At 49.9% G+C, this 14,172-nt stretch overlaps 1 protein-coding gene across 1 annotated transcript; it reads right to left on the bottom strand.

Moving 5' to 3' along the window:
* Positions 1-369: 369 nt before the first annotated feature.
* Positions 370-6,867, bottom strand: CIPC (CLOCK interacting pacemaker). Its single transcript, XM_075614687.1, has 4 exons — positions 6,490-6,867; positions 4,920-5,087; positions 4,190-4,359; positions 370-1,253 (listed from the first exon to the last, which is right to left on the bottom strand). The coding sequence occupies exons 2-4, from the start codon at positions 5,047-5,049 to the stop codon at positions 540-542; spliced, it is 1,014 nt and encodes a 337-aa protein (XP_075470802.1). The 5' UTR covers positions 5,050-5,087; positions 6,490-6,867; the 3' UTR covers positions 370-539.
* Positions 6,868-14,172: the final 7,305 nt, after the last annotated feature.

Genomic DNA, 14,172 nt, shown 5'->3' with positions numbered 1-14,172 from the left:
GAGTTTGGTATCAAAACCCCTTTCCTTCTGTTCTCATAAACCTTTGCAAACTAATAACATTATGGGGGATATTTGTTTTGAGACACAATATAGACCCAACAGTCCTACATTTTTAACCATCTTCATACAAAGCAGAAATGTGCGACCGTTCACACTCTCTCCCAGGCCGTGAAACCTTCCAGACTCTCTCCCAGGCCGTGAAACCTTCCAGACTCTCTCCCAGGCCGTGAAACCTTCCAGACTCTCTCCCAGGCCGTGAAACCTTCCAGACTCACCCTCTCTCTGCCTCCCTCAGGCCGTAACATGTGCAGTGCACCCTGCTGTAGGGAGGATAAACGTGATCCCTGCACACACAGAGAATTGTTACTGTGATGTTAACAGCTTTTATTAATGCTATATTCAAAGCAGCTCATAGGAGGTGCCTGAAGTGCTATGTGATACCCACCTCGCTGGCACTAAGTTGCCCTCACAGCAACGATCTGCCAGCCAACCTAGAATTAAGAGGGTGTGCAGATTAAAAAAAAAACAATCCTCACTCCTCAAAAGGAGTCTGCAAGCCTCTGCCAGTCCTGCGGGTGGTTGCTGCCCACAGCCTTGGCATACAGCTGGGTCTGCTCCCGCAGCCTCTCCAGCTGGCTCTGTGTGGCCTGGTTGAGCCGTGCTAGTTCCTTAGTCTGAATGGCGATGCCCAGCAGGCCAGAGCAGTGCAGAGCGTCCAGCGTGTTCATGAAGCAGCGTTTCTTGCTCTTCCGCTCTGCCAGCAGGACAAGCTCCGTCTCCTGCATGCTCTGCTGGATCTCTTGGGAGGATGCTGCTGTGGGCTCCCTCTCGGTTGTGCCCAGGCTCCCAGCTGGCACATCGCTGTTCTGCCTTGTGTCGGAGTGTGGATCAGAACCTGCTGCCAAGTCTCTCTGAGCTCTGCCCTCACCCTCACACCCTCTGGTATCAGTCTCTTTGTGACTCTCACAGGGTGTCCCAGGGCAGGATCTCTTTGTTCGGCTGTGATAACCCACGTCCCCACCCTTCTTGCCCCCACGGGGAAAGGGTACCATGGGGGAGTGCTGGAACGGGTGTGGCGCTATCTTGGTGTAGGAGTTCAAGATGGGCAGGTACTTGGCTCGCTTTGTACAAGGGGCCAGAGTCTGTGCGGGGGACGATGTGGGAGGGGAGAGCAGAGCTTGGTGAGAGGCCTGGAGCAATTGGAAGGAAGGATGGACAGTCCAGGAGCGAATGAGAGTGTCTGGGCCGGACCCCTAGAGAAGAACAGAAAACAGAGTGAGACCCCACAGGGAAGAGGTCCTCCACTGGCGCTCACTTGGAGATCAGGGCACCTCACAGGTTACTATTTGGCACCTACTGTGTGTGTTTCCCCCCCCCACCTCTGAACACACATTACAGAGTAAGCCGATGGGCTGTTCTCAGCCTCCTCACATCTCTTGTGATGCCGGGGGCCAAGAAATCCTCACGCTAATTCCTGCTGACATTAGCATTAACCCAGTGTATGCTGGATGGCTCTGAGACCCAGAACAACCTTCGTCCATCTGTATTAATAAAAGCGGAGTATCTCTGCGCATAACAAGCGCTTCACAGCTCCAGCCTGTGAAATAGGAAACCGCACAAAAAAAAGGAAGGTCTGCCATACGAATTACATGTGATGCGCACGCCTCCTGCCCCCACCAGCAACAATCTGAGCCCTAGCCTGGAATTTCTGAGAAATATAGGGAAGCAAGAATGGGAAGCGGTTATTCAAAGGGATGCAACCTGATCGAGCATTAGAGATGCAGATCGCCCTGTTAGGCTTGAGGTTGCAGCCTGTTCCTTTCCGCACACCCCCACACACAGCATGAAATAATGATCAATTCAATAAAGCGCCTTGTCTTCACGTGCAATAGAAAAGATCTAACACAGCCACAAAGGGGCATTTTATTCGTGCTGTGCACTGCGAAAAGAGCCTGACTCAGAGTATGCTGTGTATTGCCGCTGATCTGTGCAATATCCACTCAATGGCTCACTTTTTATTAAAGAAGACGTTGCACCTTGTATAACACCACTACCCCTCAACACACCAATAAGATGCTCACACCATGCCGCATACATCTCTGCCTCTAAGGCATATGGGTTTTACGTGCTCAACTCCAGCCAATGACGCCAATGCAACAAAGTATTTTGTTAATTTATATGTTTTTTCTTGTCATAAAGGTATGGGTCACATAGTTCAATCTTTTGGCAAAAAGATGGTAATCTGCATCCACGTCAAGGTAACCCTTCCGATAGGCACCTACCCTACCAATGTTACACTGTGTCCTTTGTATTTCCTCCACGGCAAAGAGAAAAGAGGCCACAGAGCAATGATATAGCAGACATGGGATGTGTGGCATGTATGCCGTGCCACACTTATAAGAAAAATAAGCATATAAATGAAATAAATACTTTGTCACATTGGGGCATCTGTTTCCTGGGGTATATCCGAGTTCACTGTCCCAGTAACGCTCCAATTGGCACTAATACATATACAATACTGTGGGTTTGTAGCCTGCTAAGACCATGTATTTGTAAGACCTCTGCCAAGCCCAGAGGCCGCCTGTAACGGGGTAATGCTCTCACTAACCCATCCTCCCTGGGCAGAGCAGACTCCACCCCACAAGTGGCTACACTGATCCCTTTGAAGCCTAAAACGTATAGATCTTCCCAACGACACAACATAGGATTCGGTCTCTCTCTTGTAAACACTCAGGGCTTCCCAGCAGTGCAGGGGTTAAGGCTGACAGGGACGCCGTATCCTGTGGTGCACACACGTTTGCAACCTCATTACCCATCACGTGATCTCAAAACCGGTTCCACTTGCTGCCAGCATTTGGTGGACACAGAGGGAGGGGCCCCTCAGGAAACACGGTGTAAGGGGAGATACCTGACCAGAGGTCACAACAGCGGCTGCAGGAGGCAGATACCATCAGGACACGCGAGCCTCACAAATATTTATGGTATTGTTGATGTGAAATATATTTTCAACCCCTTTGAGTGCTACAGGGACCACTCTGGTGCTCCGATGGCTAATTCCTGGAAGGCTTGCGTCTGTGACAGGGCATTGAGAAAAGATCCCGTTGGAAACGGGCCGTGTTCTTAAGCTTCTGGGATTGCGGAGGAAGAGGAAATGACCAGGCACACGGTTTGGCAAAAAGATGATTAGCAAATCCAATTCCAACGTTTCGACTCACCTTGACAAAGACTGCTTGTGCGGTCGAAACGTTGGAATTGGATTTGCTGATAAATCGTCTTTTTGCCGTACCGTGTGGCTGGACGCTTCCCTCCTGCTCCGTGATTCCTCTGGGGCAGCACAGGATCTCCCCCATCTCCACGAGCACCGGCAAATTGCCTTTATTGCTGGCATTATGGTGTGCCCGTAACCCTCTCTGCGTACTGCGGAGGAAGAGACGTGAATACTGGAGATGGGCGAAGGTAGCAAACTTCTGTCAATATCTGTTACTGCCGACGAATATTCGTCTGCGCGGCTTGTTCCAATATGTGTGCGGATCTCTGCAAATCCGTCAGTGGTCGCCATTCGCAAATTCAGCCGAAACAATTCGCCCAGACTCTGAAATACGGGATTCGGTGGAGAGTCCCCAATATATATCCCCTCACAACCTTTATACAACACGTGGACACCTGTGCACATAAAGGAGCACACCTGGGGTACCTGATAAAGAGATTGAAATGAGATAGAATAGCTCCCAAGTATGTCAGATGTCTCTCCACGTGTGGTATAAAAGGTGTGTTTGGCTGGATATGTATTGGGACTCGTGCAGAGAAAGCCTCTTGGTTCATTTGCATACAGTCGCACACATTTCTAAAGGTTTTAAGTTTTGCGAATCAAACCGCGAATATTCACCGGTCTGCATGAATGCCATATTCCTAATGAACACAAACCTTCTCCCGGCCCCACACTCCAGGGCTGAAGGGAAGGACTAAAGGAGAAATAGGTTTTACTTTTCTGTGTTACCCTAACACATGGGTGGCCAACTCCAGTCAAGGGTCAGCAAAAGGTCAAACCATGCTTCAGCACAGGTGGCTCAGTCAGAATGACTGAGCCATTGATTGTGTCACCTGTGCTGAAGCAGGGATATCACCAATACCAGGCCAGTTGATGGCCCTTGAGGACTGGAGTTGGCCACCCATGAGCTCGAGCCCTCACCTGATCTACAAGCAGATGTTTGACAGTGACCACAGGGGACGGGCGGGACTGAGCACGGCTCAGCGAGTCTGGAGAACCTGAGGCAGTCTTGGCTGCATACCAGCGCGATGCGGAGGGCCCCTCCTCGGAATCGGTCTGCTCTACGGAGCTCAGGCACTCAGAGGCTACATCTGAAGCAGGGAGAGAAGGACAGAGCATTACCTGGAGCAATGCAGACTGGAGAGGTGCAGGAGCAGACTTTACTCCTCTGAACTCCCTCCCTCCCCCCCCCCCTCAATCCTGGATCCGCAACCTACCCACCTCTCCTCCACTTCTGGTTCTGCACACTAACCCCAGGGCCTCGTAACAGAGACACACCAATGTGCCAGCACCAGGGACCCCAGAATTCAGTGAGGTTTTAGCACCTCACTAGCCTGTCATTAGCAAACTTATTTAACACCCTGTTTCATTCTCCTAAAGAGACTAACATATGAGCAGAGATTTCCACACGTAACACAAAGAAAGAGAGAGGGAGATAGGATCACAATGCCGGGATTGTGCGGGATCCCACCTCTGGATATTGTAGCAATAAGACACTTATACCATCCGAGATTCCGGGCCTCACATGACCAGGAATCTGGGTTTTTGACAGTGCCTTGTTGTACGTGACACAGCCGGCAGTTCCCAGGACGCCAGCACAATGTCACACAGGTCTGGAAGGTCTTCTCACTGAGGAAGTAAAAGTCCGAACCTGAGTATCCGGAGTCCTTGTCCGATTCTGGGGCCGCAGCTTCCATGTTCCTCGGCCGCGCTTTCTGTGCTGTCCCGTGGCCCGGTCTGGGCCTCTCCTGGCCAGTTGACCATGCCTGATTCTTCTCCATGGTGGCTGCGCTCTCCCCTGGGAAGCAGTGACACTGTGCTGGGAGGGGGGGAGAGGGGGTTATGATTATTATTGAGGCACTGCAGGATTTTGGGGACTTAAAGGGCCTATTCAAACCCCAATGCCACAAGACTGGTTCTCTGGCAAAGCAGTACTGCAGGTCAGCACCAGTGACTGGGCCACCCAGTATCATTTACTCTAAATACTGATACGGCCTGCAACAACACACCCCATTCCCCTACCGTCCCCAGTCACACACCCCATTCCCCTACCGCCCCCAGTCACACACCCCATTCCCCTACCGCCCCCAGTCACACACCCCATTCCCCTACCGCCCCCAGTCACACACCCCATTCCCCTACCGCCCCCAGTCACACACCCCATTCCCCTACCGCCCCCAAGCACACACCCCATTCCCCTACCGCCCCCAAGCACACACCCCATTCCCCTACCGCCCCCAAGCACACACCCCATTCCCCTACCGCCCCCAAGCACACACCCCATTCCCCTACCGCCCCCAAGCACACACCCCATTCCCCTACCGCCCCCAGTCACACACCCCGTTCCCCTACCGCCCCCAGTCAAACACCCCATTCCCCTACCGCCCCCAGTCACACACCCCATTCCCCTACCGCCCCAGTCACACACCCCATTCCCCTACCGCCCCCAATCACACACCCTATTCCCCTACCGCCCCCAATCACACACCCCATTCCCCTACCGCCCCCAGTCACACACCCCATTCCCCTACCGCCCCAGTCACACACCCCATTCCCCTACCGCCCCCAATCACACACCCTATTCCCCTACCGCCCCCAATCACACACCCCATTCCCCTACCGCCCCCAATCACACACCCCATTCCCCTACCGCCCCCAATCACACACCCCATTCCCCTACCGCCCCCAATCACACACCCCATTCCCCTACCGCCCCCAATCACACACCCCATTCCCCTACCGCCCCCAATCACACACCCCATTCCCCTACCGCCCCCAATCACACACCCCATTCCCCTACCGCCCCCAATCACACACCCCATTCACCTACCGCCCCCAACAACACAAGCCATTGTGATACAACCCTAACACACCCCAATCTCATACCTCACCTCAAACACACCCCATTCTACTAAAGCCCCAATAATACACCCCATTCTCATACCTCTCCCAAAACACACCCCATTCTCACACCGCCCCAATAATACACCGCATTCTCATACCGCCCCCCCCCCCCAACACACCCCATTCTCATACCACCACCCCCAATAACACACCCCATTCTCATACCACCCCCAATACTACACCCCATTCTCATACCCCCCCCAATAATACACCCCCCCCCCCCAATAATACACCCCATTTTCATACCGTCCCCCCAATAACACACCCCATTCTCACACCGCCCCAATAACACACCCCATTCTCACCCCGCCCCTCACCTCTCGGGCTCGGTGACTTCCAGGCTCTGCTCCTGTCCGCAGGCCGCACGGTCACACGGCGTCGCTATGGCAACCAGCGGCTCGAGGCTAATCCCTGACGTGATGTCAGAGAGGCACGAGCATGCCGTCCTTCTCCGGCCGCCATGTTGAGTGTACCGCACCGGGTGGGACGGACATCCCCGAGCCCCGGGGAATCCCGGGAGGAGAACAGGCGGACTAGCGAACGCTGCCAGCTGCTCATATTATCTCGGGGGGTGTGAAGATGCCCGGAGTTTGATGGCCGCTGACTCTGCTCATGTCTGCCATGCGGCCGCCATCTTTACTCTGGGTAAAAGTCACACTTGTGTTAACGGGAAAGCACTGCGCGGCCATCTTTGAGGCGGGAATATAAATAGCATTCCATGTTTTTGTGGAAATAGAGAAGCTTTAATAATAACTGTAACCGCCGCAGCTCCCGGGGACTCGTGCGTGCGATTATACAGCAAAGGAGGTTTCATTTTAACATCTGATTTGCGAACCAGCGCCCAATAAATCAATCATTTTGTGGCCTGAACCAAAAATAGCACTTTATTGGGAAAAGTCTCAGTGAGTGAGGCCTGAGGAGACCGCAGGACAGCTTCAATCATCGCTGGTATAGACAGGTCACTGCCCCTCATAAGCAACACTGCCCCCCAATCAGTAACATGCCACCCCAACTAGTGACTGCCCCCTCAATACGTGACACTGCCCCCCAAATCAGTAACATGTCACCCCAACTAGTGACTGCTCCCGAGTGACACTGCCCCTCTCAATAAGTGACACTGCCTCTCAAATCACTGCCCCCCCCCCCCAATTAGTGACTGACTGACACTGCTCCCCCAGTGACCGACACTGCTCCCCTAGTGACCGACACTGCCCCCCTAGTGACTGACTCTGCTCCCCCAGTGACTGACACTGCTCCCCCAGTGACTGACACTGCTCCCCCAGTGACTGACACTGCTCCCTCAGTGACTGACTGCTCTCCCAGTGAGTGACACTGCACCCAAGGACTGACTGCTCCCCCAATGACTGACACTGTCTCCAAGGACTGACTGCTCCCCCAGTGAGTGACATTGAGTGCTCCCCCAATCATTGAGTCCAGACAATGTATTCCCTTCTGCCACCAGATGGCAGTCGCGATCTGCATGTGAAGAAGTAGCCAGTTACCTGCAAACACAGACAATGTAACCAAGTGAAAGCACTCAGCCACATAACACGTTCTCTACCTTTGCAACATAACTGAATTCCATGTTCTACAACTCTGCAGATGTACACCCCCAAACTAACGCCTAACAGCACAATGTACCATACAAAAGGCTGCCACCTAATATAGCGATCCCAATGACGCAGACATCAGGCCTGAAGTGTAAACCTTTATACCCTACCCCCTGTTATTCATGTACCGTGTAATCATTATACCCTACCCCCTATTATTCATGTACTGTGTAATCATTACACCCTACCCCCTGTTATTCATGTACTGTGTAATCATTATACCCTACCCCCTGTTATTCATGTACTGTGTAATCATTATACCCTACCCCCTGTTACTCATGTACTGTGTAATCATTATACCCTACCCCCTGTTATTCATGTACTGTGTAATCATTATACCCTACCCCCTGTTATTCATGTACCGTGTAATTATTATACCCTACCCCGTTATTCATGTACCGTGTAATTATTATACCCTACCCCCTGTTATTCATGTACTGTATAATCATTATACCCTACCCCCTGTTATTCATGTACTGTGTAATCATTATACCCTACCCCCTGTTACTCATGTACTGTGTAATCATTATACCCTACCCCGTTATTCATGTACTGTGTAATCATTATACCCTACCCCCTGTTATTCATGTACTGTGTAATCATTATACCCTACCCCCTGTTATTCATGTACTGTGTAATCATTATACCCTACCCCCTGTTACTCATGTACTGTGTAATCATTATACCATACCCCCTGTTACTCATGTACTGTGTAATCATTATACCCTACCCCGTTATTCATGTACTGTGTAATCATTATACCCTACCCCCTGTTATTCATGTACTGTGTAATCATTATACCCTACCCCCTGTTATTCATGTACTGTGTAATCATACCCTACCCCGTTATTCATGTACCGTGTAATCATTATACTCTACACCCTGTTATTCATGTACTGTGTAATCATTATACCCTACCCCCTGTTACTCATGTGCTGTGTAATCATTATACCCAACCCCCTGTTATTCATGTGCTGTGTAATCATTATACCCTACCTCCTGTTATTCATGTGCTGTGTAATCATTATACCCTACCCCCTGTTACTCATGTGCTGTTTAATCATTATACCCTACCCCCGTTATTCATGCTTTGGCAATACTGAAATGTTCTTTTGTCATGCCAATAAAGCTGATTTGATTTGATTTGTAAAGCGATAACTTAGATCAGGAGTGGCCAACTCCAGTCCTCAAGGGCCACCAACAGGCCAGGTTTTCAGGATATCCCTGCTTCAGCACAGGTGATGCAGTCGAATTGAGCCACCTGTGCTGAAGCAGGGATATCCTTAAAATTGGTTGGTGGCTCCTGAGGACTGGAGTTGGCCACTCCTGCCGTAGGCTTCCAGTGGTAGCCATGTTTATTGTATCCATAATAGAAAAGTGTCTGATATCCGCATGGGCAGAGAGAATACCGACCGTGGTGTATTCAGTACGGGGATGACGTATTAGGCCAAGTCCCCGCTGGCACTGAGCGCGCTCATGCGTGGAGAGCGCTGCAAGCATGAGCGCCGGTTGTCCTGCATGTACACGCGCGCTGGGGGGAGGGTAGTTGAGCGCGCAGGTAAGTATTGTTTTTTTGTTTACCTAAGCGCCGATCGCGGGTGAGCGTGTGTGCCCACGCACGAGAGCGCCGTGCGCACCGCGTGAGCGGGGACTTACATATATCTATATATGTAAGTAACCGCCGCCCGCTCAGCACTAGCGGGGAATCAGCCTTAAGGGAGTGATTGTGTTCAGCAAGCCCGGGCTCTGCTACAGAAAGCACACACACGTGCTGTGACACACACACTGTGTGACCTTGTGCAAATAAAGTCACGCGCAGAGTGTGATGTCATGACAAGTGACACATTCCAAGCACAACTGCTGTGTAATGTCATGAAGGGTAATGTCCAGTATTGAACCGGACTGTCCTGTATTTGGACACTGTCCAGTAAAACATGAGAGGTAATACTGGACGTGGATGTGTATACCGGTATTACATAGTGACCTGACCAGACCAGCTTGGGGGGGCCGAGGGATTTCCCCAAGTGGGGAGAGAGCCGGGCTGCTGCTAGGGAGCTGGGCAGATTCCTCCATCTTTATTGGCTGCTGCTGGGTAATGCAGCCAATCAGGAGGATGTATCAGGACGCCAGAGGCTGGGGCCAAGGAGAGGAGGAAACAGCATGGAGCGGAGAGAGGTGAGAGGTGTTTGTCCCTGAAGCGTGTCTTAACCATTCACCATGGTGTCCAGTATTTTTGGAGAAGCCGCCTGGCCGCCCTAGTAATGGGACAGCTTATGGGGTGAGGAAATGACAAATCATACAACACATTGTGTGAGGTTGTGATGTAATAAATTATGACGCACGTCATATGGGGATGACAGAGGCAGGAGACACGGCGGTCAGATTGGCACCATTTGAGGTGTTTTCGGTCCTGCATCTCTCGGCGCCTGCGTGTCGCAGGATTTTGCCCCCCCCCGCGTGAGTCTGCAGACATGAGGGGTGACACGTCTTATCACGTCATACAGATTCCCAGACGTCCCGGATTAGCCGTAAAAAGGTAACGTCCCACAAACTAACCCGTACGCAGCGGGAAGCGTCAGACGGGACACATTGCCCTGCGGCCCATGCCCTGTGTGAGGGAAGGATGCTGCCCCAGATTTATGTTGCTATGGAGATAGCATCATTATCAATTAATTAGGCCAGGCCCCCTGTCTCCAAGTGATCGTGGTTGCTAGGTTACCCGCTCCCAGAAGGCACCCTTGTTTAACTCATAAACACCTGGTTGGCATACTGCGTATGCCAATTAACCCATTCAAGGCAACGTGACAGCGAAACGGTTAACCAGTTCAATGCCAGAGGGACGCATTGTAGAGAAATGGTCTGCTGCTTTGCAGCCCTGAAAGGGTTACCGTACAAATTGGAAGGTGTTAATTAAAGCATGACGAGGATAGGTGAGAAGGGGGTCAGACGAACGTTGAAATACCTCCTGGGTGCGAGCGCACACACGTATAACCACGCCGGAGCTGGGAGAAGGGGGAGACGCGTCTTCGCTAAAAGTGGAGACGCGTCTTCGCTAAAAGAGTGGAGGCGTGGCGCAGCCTTCCTGCAGAGGGGGAGCGGAGAGTAGAAGCAAGCAACAGATTGGGATAGACTCACGGGGGAAGTAACGGGAGAGGGAAGGAGAGCAGGAAACACTTCCATCAAGGGGAGAGTCCAACGCTGCCTCATTCTGTGCAGAAAGCGCGAATCGTGGCTGCTATGTGATTCAGAAGGTGCACTAAATAGTTACAGGATTCTGTCATCCCTTAAACCAGGAGCTCTCAACTCCAGTTCTCAAGCCTCCCCCCAACAGGTCAGGTTTTCAGGATATCCCAGCTTCAGCACAGATGGCTCAATCAGTCCCTGCATCAGCACAGGTGGCTCATTCAGTCCCTGCTTCAGCACCAGTGGGTCAATCAGTCCCTGCTTCAGCACAGGTGGCTTAATCAGAGCTACCTGTGCTGAAGCTGGGATATCCTGAAAACCTGACCTGTTGCGGACTGGAGTTGAGAATCCCAGCGTTAAATATTAGCGATACAAATAACGCAGACTCACTTCACACCGAGCTCACAAAGAGTGTGTTTGATTGATACAATCCTGACACAATCAGCAATAAACAACTCATTGTGAGCCAGAACCCAGGCCAGAAACGGTGAAGCAAATCGTGGCATTAAAAAGTAACCATGTTGGTATGTGTGGGGGGAAAGCCAGGTTTCCCAGGTCTGTATAACTCCAGGAAGCAGTCAGGGAAAAGACGCAGCCACAAACTAGTCTGCACTGAAAACTTGGTACACAAAAAGTGATATATTTAAATATTGCAACAGTGCCAGAAGGTACAAGAATCACAATATAACAACAGTATAAAGCGCAAAAAGGACCGATACGCCTGAGAAATCCTCAACGTTGCGGGGCGAGACCCTAAAGGGTTCTTGTACTTGTGTGTGGGGCTCCATTCTGGGGGCCCAGTCATGCGATTTTGCAGCTTCTGTGTAGCATAATTATTTATTGATTACAGTGCACCACCGACCCTTTTTGGGGATAACTCACGGTAGCTCCCGGGACACATAACCACAGCAGTGCCTCTCATACGGGGATCCCCCCCCCTCATAAAAGCACAGTTAGGGATCTGAGGGGGACAGCAACGCTCGGAGACGGTGGGTTATTGGCGGGGTGCTGACATTTGGCTTCTTATTGCTATCTCTGCTCACTCAATCTGTAACCCTAAAGGAGTCAGCAACACATTGCAGAACTGGAAGGGTTAAATGGAAATTATAGGAGAAAAGCGATAAACTGTGGCACGGCTTGTAAGGGAGCCTCAATACACATGTATGCAGACGACACAATCTTATACTGTATGCACACAGCCATAGCTTCTCCGACCTTGAACACATACTTCAGTCTGACTTTTTGAGACTTGAAAACTGGATTTCCCAAAACAAACTGTTTTTAAACACTGACAAGACGGTAACAATGGGATTTGGGACCAAGGCTAAATTCTTAAAGCTTCCAGTGACTGAGCTCCTGATTAGAACCAACGCTAACACCACCCTAACACCTGTCACTAGTTTTAAATACCTGGGCTTATGGTTTGACTCCCACTTAACATTCGAGATGCACATTGATACCCTGACAACCAAGACCTACGCCAAACTAGGTGTACTTTACAGGAACAAATCCTCCCTTAGGGCCTCATGCAGAGAGCAGCGTTATCGGGGGAAGCGCCATTTTTTGGTAAAATCTGCCTTTAGAAAGGCAGGTAATGGCGAGTTTTGAAACAAGCGCCATTTTTTTTTTTTACTTGAAAATTTCGCCGCGCGGCTGGCGAGAACCTACATCTCGCCAGCTTTAAAAATTTCCAAATTCAGAAACGCGCGAACGCCATCTAGCGGCAGTTCGCGCCAATAACATGGCGCGATTTTCTTCAATTTTCTCCGCCAACTAAAGTTGGAAAAAAGCAGGAGCTCGCCGGCTATAGGGAAGAAAAAAAAAAGGCGCCATTTTTTTTTTTTCCCTTTCAGCAACGCGCATCTCCTCATTTACAATTCTCCACATGCAGTAATGGTATAAATAGCGGATTTCGCCCATTTATGCATATGGAGAATAAAACTCTCCATTAAACCAACTTTTTATTCCCCTCGCCAATTTTAAAAAGCGCTGCTCTCTGCATAGGCGAAGATTCGGGAGTGATCACAGGGCCACACTAATTGAGTGAAGTAATAGAGTATATAATAGTGGTAATTATTGATGTGGGTGCAAACTGTGAACTGAAAAGTGAATCAGGCAAAAAGAGGGGGGAAGGGGAACACAAAATGGATGTGTCCCCTAAAAGAATTCACTAACTGCACTCCTACATAATATAAAATCTAACTTTTAATGAATTTACTTAAAACATATATTACCAAACGTTGTGTACTATGTATTAAAAATGAATTAAATTGACAATACCGTGCATCCCTGTCAATAAATGTGTGATTATACAATCCCAAAATCAATATTCCTGGGGTTGGAAGGACAGAGGATGCTGTAAGTCAGGGTGTTAACCCCTCTGGAGCAACTATGCGAACAGTAGGTAAATATATCCTACTCAGTGAGCCTTTAAATGGTAGGAAATCCAGCAATCCTGCTCAAATATATACCAGCAAGCATGCTGTCTACATAGATAGAACCAGGGGACTTAAGAGCACTACATTAAAAACAGCTCCAAGTAGGAGACTGACACAACTGCGCGTCCAACGCGCGTTTCCCTCCAGCAAAATTTGTCCCTGAAGAAGCTCCTTTGCTGGAGGGAAACGCGCGTTGGACGCGCAGTTGTGTCAGTCTCCTACTTGGAGCTGTTTTTAATGTAGTGCTCTTAAGTCCCCTGGTTCTATCTATGTAGACGGCACTAGCTGGATAATTTTACCAACAGGCAGTGAGTCTGCCTTCCTGCTCCATATGATATATGCACAATTAGAGCCTTTCTGCTGGGCAACTCACTGTTAATGATACTGTGAGTGCCAGCTCCACTATGTTGTGAACTATTTTCCATTAATAGAGCTTGTGTCAGCGTTACCATCTAAGCATATGCAACGTCATATATCATTTACTATCACTGTAGGTGCTTGCTGGTATATATTTGAGCAGGATTGCTGGATTTCCTACCATTTAAAGGCTCACTGAGTAGGATATATTTACCTACTGTTCGCATAGTTGCTCCAGAGGGGTTAACACCCTGACTTACAGCATCCTCTGTCCTTCCAACCCCAGGAATATTGATTTTGGGATTGTATAATCACACATTTATTGACAGGGATGCACGGTATTGTCAATTTAATTCATTTTTAATACATAGTACACAACGTTTGGTAATATATGTTTTAAGTAAATTCATTA

The sequence above is a fragment of the Ascaphus truei genome, chromosome 9, assembly GCF_040206685.1.
Source record: "Ascaphus truei isolate aAscTru1 chromosome 9, aAscTru1.hap1, whole genome shotgun sequence".
NCBI lineage: Eukaryota > Metazoa > Chordata > Amphibia > Anura > Ascaphidae > Ascaphus > Ascaphus truei.
Note: the sequence above shows the minus strand (reverse complement) of the source record. Positions and strands in the feature narration are given on the sequence as shown.